The sequence below is a fragment of the Bombus huntii genome, unplaced genomic scaffold (assembly GCF_024542735.1).
Source record: "Bombus huntii isolate Logan2020A unplaced genomic scaffold, iyBomHunt1.1 ctg00000082.1, whole genome shotgun sequence".
NCBI lineage: Eukaryota > Metazoa > Arthropoda > Insecta > Hymenoptera > Apidae > Bombus > Bombus huntii.
In genome coordinates this window covers 399,655-406,974 of record NW_026099337.1, presented here as the reverse complement: position 1 = coordinate 406,974, position 7,320 = coordinate 399,655, and the positions used below count along the sequence as shown (strand labels likewise).

General features: G+C 40.1%; 1 protein-coding gene across 1 annotated transcript; it reads left to right on the top strand.

Annotated features, from left to right (window-relative positions):
- The first annotated feature begins 1,430 nt into the window (after positions 1-1,430).
- Positions 1,431-3,272, top strand: LOC126876528 (uncharacterized). The gene has a single exon (XM_050639370.1). The coding sequence runs from the start codon at positions 1,431-1,433 to the stop codon at positions 3,270-3,272; it is 1,842 nt and encodes a 613-aa protein (XP_050495327.1).
- The last annotated feature ends 4,048 nt before the right edge of the window (positions 3,273-7,320 follow it).

Genomic DNA, 7,320 nt, shown 5'->3' with positions numbered 1-7,320 from the left:
GCAGCATCCGCAAGTAAAACTGTCTCTTAAATTTGATGTGACACCAATACACGACAAGAAGAATCACAATGCCATTTTTATTCCACTTCGTTAATTTTTCGTCGTAAGGTTTAGCTGTAAATAGGATTAAAAAAATTTAGATTAACGAGGAATTTAAAATTGATCTGTTAAATCAACAATTTCCATTAGTTGTCAATAGATTTTATAAGCTTCAGATTACTGAGAAATTATACACATTGCAAAATATTTACCATTGGTTACCCACGCTACACGTAAATTTGATCAATCTACCAATGCACTAACACTGCAATAAATTTCTATTGCAACATTCCACGCTCCTTTGCCGCACCTTAAACTCCTCGCTAGATTTATTCCACCTTAAAGTGTCACATAACTCCTACGACACCGATATCAAATCTTAAACTCCATCAAATTCCAGAGAAACTTGATTTCGTCGAAAGTAAGAGATTAAACTTAAAAAGCAATTTATTTCATCTTTAAACTATCCCAAACTTCCTAAATATAATTTATATATGTCGGACATAAGAGGACACCGGTGCCTTCCCTCTGAAACCTCGGGAAAATCCATAAAAACATTGTAATTAAAATCTACAGTTGTAACTAAACGATTTGCCGTCATTCTAACCAATTGTATTTGTTTGAGACTTGTGACAATGAGCTTGGGCTCAAGGCGACAATTATACTATAGCTCTCCTTAAAAGAAAGATTTGTAGCGGCACGTGGCAGTAAACATTCCAACGGTTTCTGTCCCGTAGCTTGCCACACGCAGATCCTATTCTTCGAGTAAGATGATTGCCAGATGTCGACGCGTCTCCGCAGTACATGTTCGGCTAGCCCGAGGGCCCGTTATAAATCTTAAGGTTTAGTTAACTAAAGTCCTTCAAACAGACAAACAGTCTCTGTCCCAACTACGGGAAGATAGGGGAGACATATTTTTCAACGAGCGGCGTCTCCCACTAGCAACTTTCCCTCGAGGGCGGCTAGCAACTTTCCCTCGAGGGCGGCTAGCATCTTTTTCTAACCACCGATATGGAGATTGACCAATTAGCAGCAACGCCAATTTCCCTTACTTTCTGAACGAAGGCTTTTCTCGACGAATCCGATGATCTCGTATCCTTAGACACACCCCATTATAGTTTTCCTCTGTGGCATCATCGGGACGGGAAAGGCATTCTCGCTCGCGATCTCATCGATAAAAGAGTAACGTCTTCGCGATCAGTGGTTATTTCACGTTTTAACCAGACTTAGACTTTGTGAGTACGTTCTGTTGTCATCCCGTTGGCCGCGGATTCGTTATTGAGCCCGAGAGCATCGTCACTCGTGTCGCGAGTGCCGAACCGCCGTGATCAATTGTCGAGACTGTACTAATTCTATCATTGCAATAAACTACACCTGTGTGTACCGTATCAATGGCTAATCCTCGAGAAGATTCCTTTGACGCTCACAACCCCACTCCCAGTGCCAATCCGACATCAGAAGTGGGATCAGAACGGCTTCGAGCGCTGGAAGGGCAGGTCGCTGTCATGAACAACCTAATTCATACGCTAATGCAAAGGCCAAATACGGGAGCCACCAAATTACCACATTTTAACCCAGAAGTCGCAGGCGCCGACCCAGCCGCGTGGTGCGCGGCTGTTAGTAGGGCCATGAAGAACAACCTCCTACGAGATGACGCGCTATACTCTGCCTTAAGTGACTCTCTACAGGGTTCTGCAGCACATTGGCTGGCACGAATGACGGGAGACGGAGAGGTTACTTGGTCTACCGTTAAGGAACGATTCCTTATACATTTCGGTGGCCGAGAGACGACGTCCTCATCGTTAATCAAGGTATCCAGGGAACCGCGGGGAGTGGGCGAATCCACGGGGGCGTTTGCCGGCCGTGTCCGTTCCCTCCTGCAGACGCGGTGGCAACATTCTACGCTAGACGAAATACTTAACGCTGTCATTCTCTACATATTAATTCCACACGACCAACGTCTTAAACGATTGGCCCTCACGAGCGATATCAGAACGGAGGACCAATTTCTGAGCGAAATGCGACCCTTTTGTTACGAAGAAGAGTCGACATTTTCGCCGAGAGATGCACCGGCGGAACCCGAAGCTAAGCGACGCAAGTTATCGGGCCACCAGACGAGGTGTCATTACTGTGGTACTCTCGGACACAGAATAAAGGACTGCCGCAAGAGGATGCAGAACGAACAGCAGAGGGATGCACGACGCCAGGAAGGAAGCCGACCGGCCGCACCGTCCAAGGCGGTTTGCTACAGGTGGCATGCGGAAGGCCATATCACACCTAACTGCCCGGCACGACGGGACGGTAGACCAAGCCCCAAGGATGAGCGTAAAGTCAACTCCTGCGTGGTGGAGTCCCCAGCCGGTAGTTTAAGTCATCTGGGTGAGTCGTTCCCATTTTACTTCGATTCCGGAGCCGAGTGCTCATTAATTAGAGAATCTGTCGCTCCGAAATTCTCCGGTAGGAGAACGACAGATATAGTAGTTATGCGAGGAATAGGAAACACCTGCGTTAAGAGTACATCCCAGATCTTATCTACGGTACGCATTAACTGTTTTACATTGGAGATAATCTTTCACGTTCTGGCCGATAGTCACTTGCATTATGATATCATGATTGACCGCGAGATCTTAAGCCAGGGTTTTGATGTAACTATTACACGAAATAGTGTCGATATTTGTAAAACGAAGACTATTAATGCCTGTAGTAAAACCTCCAAAAACGAGATCAATATCAATGCGGTTGACACTGACGTGGTTGGTAACGATAAAAGTCGGTTAATTTCTGTTCTCGAGAAATTCAAAAATTCATTCATTACGGGCTTCCCACGTACTCGCGTAAGCACGGGCCAGTTAGAAATACGGTTAATCGATCCTAATGTCACCGTGCAAAGAAGTCCTTACCGACTTAGCGAAGAAGAGCGTAGGATAGTGCGTGAGAGAATAGACGAGTTAATTAGAGCAAAAATCGTGAGGCCGAGCAACTCACCGTTCGCGAGCCCTATCTTACTTGTAAAGAAGAAAGACGGCTCAGACAGACTGTGCGTAGATTTTCGGGCATTAAATAAAAATACGGTCGCGAACCGGTATTCCCTACCCCTCATCGCGGATCAAATCGCGAGATTGCAGAAGGCGAGATACTTCATTAGCCTGGACATGGCCAGCGGATTCCCATTCATCCTAATTCGACGGAATATATGGCGTTCGTTACACCCGACGGGCAATACGAGTACGTGACTATGCCGTTCGGATTGAAAAATGCACCATCCGTTTTCCAGAGGGCCATTCTCAACGCCTTAGGCGACCTCGCGTATTCGTTCGTTGTTGTTTACTTGGACGACGTCCTAATTATTGTCGACTCAGTAGATCAAGCCCTAGAAAGGTTGAGCACCGTATTAGATACCCTCGTGAAAGCCGGATTCTCCTTTAACTTTTCAAAATGCTGCTCTTTAAAGACATCGGTACTCTACTTGGGATATGTAATTCGTAACGGAGAAGTCCGTCCAAACCCGGGTAAAATACAAGCCTTGAGTTCTTTACCTGCACCGTCGACCGTCACACAACTTAGGCAATTCATAGGTTTGGCCTCTTATTTCCGAAACTTCATTCCCAAACTTTCACAAGTAATGAAACCCCTGTATGCACTTACCTCGAATAACAAGAATATACCTTGGACGGATAGGCACGAACAGATAAGACAAAAGGTAATTTCCGTCCTGACTGACGCGCCGGTGCTAATGATATTTGACCCCAATTACCCCATAGAACTACATACGGACGCTAGCTCGGAAGGATATGGAGCCATTTTAATGCACAGGGTCGAAGGTAAAAATCGAGTAGTGGAATATTACAGCAAAAGAACTAGCCCTGCGGAGTCTAGGTATCATTCCTACGAATTGGAAACGTTAGCAGTTGTAAACGTCGTCAAGCACTTCCGTCATTACTTACACGGACGAGAATTTCTCGTTGTCACCGATTGCAACTCCCTGAAAGCGTCCAGTAATAAGGTACACTTGAACGACAGGGTTTACAGATGGTGGGCTTACCTGCAAACTTTTACCTTTGACATTATGTACCGGGAAGGTAAACGAATGGCCCACGTAGATTTCTTTTCGCGAAATCCCGTAGACTTGGATCGCAGTACGTTCAGCAAAATTGTAGAGAAAGAAATTAACCTAACCGAAATCTTCGACGATTGGCTACTAGCGGAACAACGTCGCGACCCACAAATTTCTGAGATCGTCGATAAATTACAAAACGAAGAGCTCGCGGAAGACGTCGCGAATACGTATGAGTTACGGTCCGGCACCCTTCATCGTAAAATACAGAGAAAAGGTAGAACTCTCTGCCTGCCCATCGTTTCGAGAGGGTTTAGGTGGTCTGTTATTAACCATGTGCACCAGTCCATTATGCACTTAGGTTGGGATAAAACGCTTGCGAAACTGTACGAGTATTACTGGTTCGAAGGAATGGCGAAGTATGTTCGCAAATTCGTAGAGAACTGTCATGCTTGTCGAGTTTCAAAGGCAAGTTCGGGTAGAGTACAAGCCGAATTACACCCCATACATAAGACCAGTATACATTGGCATACGGTTCATATGGACATAACGGGCAAATTAAGCGGTAAAAACGATTCGAAGGAATACGTCATTGTGTTGGTCGACGCCTTTACTAAGTTCGTATACTTGCACTATACCCGTAAGATAGACTCCGTTAACACCATTAAAGCGCTTAAGTCCGCTATATTTTTGTTCGGCACTCCCTGCCGGATAATAGCGGATCAGGGAAGATGTTTTACGGGCAAAGAATTTCGAGACTTTTGGCAAGATAAATACATTAAACTCCATTTAATTGCGACCGGAGCTAGTAGGGCCAACGGACAGGTGGAGCGTATTATGAGTACGCTAAAAAACACAACAATAGAAACCACTGGCAAGACGCGATCGGGGAAATACAACTGGCCCTAAATTGTACCACCAACCGCGTGACTAAGTCAAGCCCGTTGGAACTACTAATCGGTAAAACAGCGAGACCCTACGGCTTATCCCTACGCGACAATATCGAAGAAAGAGAAGTAAATATCTCCCATGTAAGACAGCAGGCGATAAAGAATATAGAAGCAAGCGCCAAATACGATAAGGACAGGTTCGACGAAAACAAAGCTAAAATAGTTAGGTTCAACCTTGGCGATTTCGTATTACGTTCTAACGTCATACCATATAACGTAATACGTTATAACGCCATACCATATAACGTAATACGTTATACCGTCATCCCATATAACGTAATACGTTCTAACGTCATACCATATAACGTAATACGTTATAACGTTATACCATATAACGTAATACGTTATAACGTCATACCATTTAACATAATACGTTATAACGGCATACCATATGAGGTATTACGATATAACGTCATCCCATATAACGTAATACTTTATAACGTCATACCATATAACGTATTACGTTATAACGTTATAACATATAACGTAATACGTTATAACGTTATGCCATATAACGTAATACGTTATAAAGTCGTCCCATATAACGTAATACGTTCTAACGTCATACCATATAACGTGATACGTTATAACGTTATACCATATAACGTATTACGTTATAAAGTTATAGCATATAACGTATTACGTTATAACGTCATACCATATAACGTATTACGTTATAAAGTTATAGCATATAACGATATACGTTATAAAGTTATAGCATATAACGTTATACGTTATAACGTCATAGCATACAACGTATGACGTTGTAACGTTATTGAATATAACGTAATACGTTATAACGTCATCCCATATAACGTAATACGTTCTAACGTCATACCATATAACGTGATACGTTATAACGTTATACCATATAACGTATTACGTTATAAAGTTATAGCATATAACGTATTACGTTATAACGTTATAACGTTATAAGATATAACGTGATACGTTATAACGTTATATCATAAAACGTAATACGTCATAACGTCGTCCCATATAACGTAATACGTTATAACGTCATACCATAAAACGTAATACGTTATAAAGTTATATCATGTAAAGTAATACGTTATAACGTTATACCATATATCGTTACATACATCGACACTCTGTGTTACCACAGATTTTATACGAAATAGTGAAATTGGAAATTGAATACTGTATTCAGAGTTAAAATATAATGCTATATGGAAATGAAATAGCACTTCAAAGACTTGATAGATTTCGTTAATAAAATAAAGCAAAATAAATCTTTAATTCACTCACTACGAATTTATGGTATTGATTAAAATCAATGAATGTAGAGTTACTTCCGATTAAGGGTACAACTGTTATAAATTAAGAGCATAATTACATTGAATTAATGGGAAAATGTTGTTATAAATTATTGGTATAACTGTTAAGAATTAATGATGTAATTGTTTTAGATTAATGGCTTAAATGTTATAAATTAATGGCTTAGAAGGTATAAATGAATAGCTTAAATGTTATAAATTAATAGTTTAAATGTATAAAATAACAGTTTAAATGTTGTACATTATTGGCTTAGATGTTGAAAATTAATAGCTTAAATGTTATAAATTAATGGCTTAAATGTTATAAATTAATAGTTTAAATGTTATAAATTAATGGCTCAAATGTATAAAATAATAGTTCAAATATTGTAAATTAATGGCTAAGATGTTGTAAATTAATAGCCTAAATGTTATAAATTAATAACTTACATGTATAAAATGACAGTTCAAATATTGTAAATTAATGGCTTAGATGTTGTAAATTAATAGCTTAAATGTTATAAATTAATAGCACAAATGTTTTTGACAATTGTGGATCTTTGAAGCCGAAATAATGTTATAAGAACACTAAATTTATACTGAGGATTAATATTAAAATAGTAATCTATTTATTTCATGGACGATTTCTTATATATTCATCGATACACACTTGCGCGCGTCTCAGCACTTTCTTCTATACCCGACTGTTAAACGACTGAACAGTTTACATTCATCTGTTTTCGAGACGCCGCGCACACACATACATCCACACGCTGATATTCACATACAAGTATCTCTACTACACACTTAACCCAGTCCAACACAGAAAATTATACATATCTCAACAAATGTTATAAATTAATAGTTTAGACGTTATAAATTAATTGCTTATATGTTATATATTAATGGCTTAAATGTTATAAATTAATAGCTTAAATATTATAAATTAATTTCTCAAGTATTGTAAATTAATGACTTAGACGTTATAAATTACTAGTTA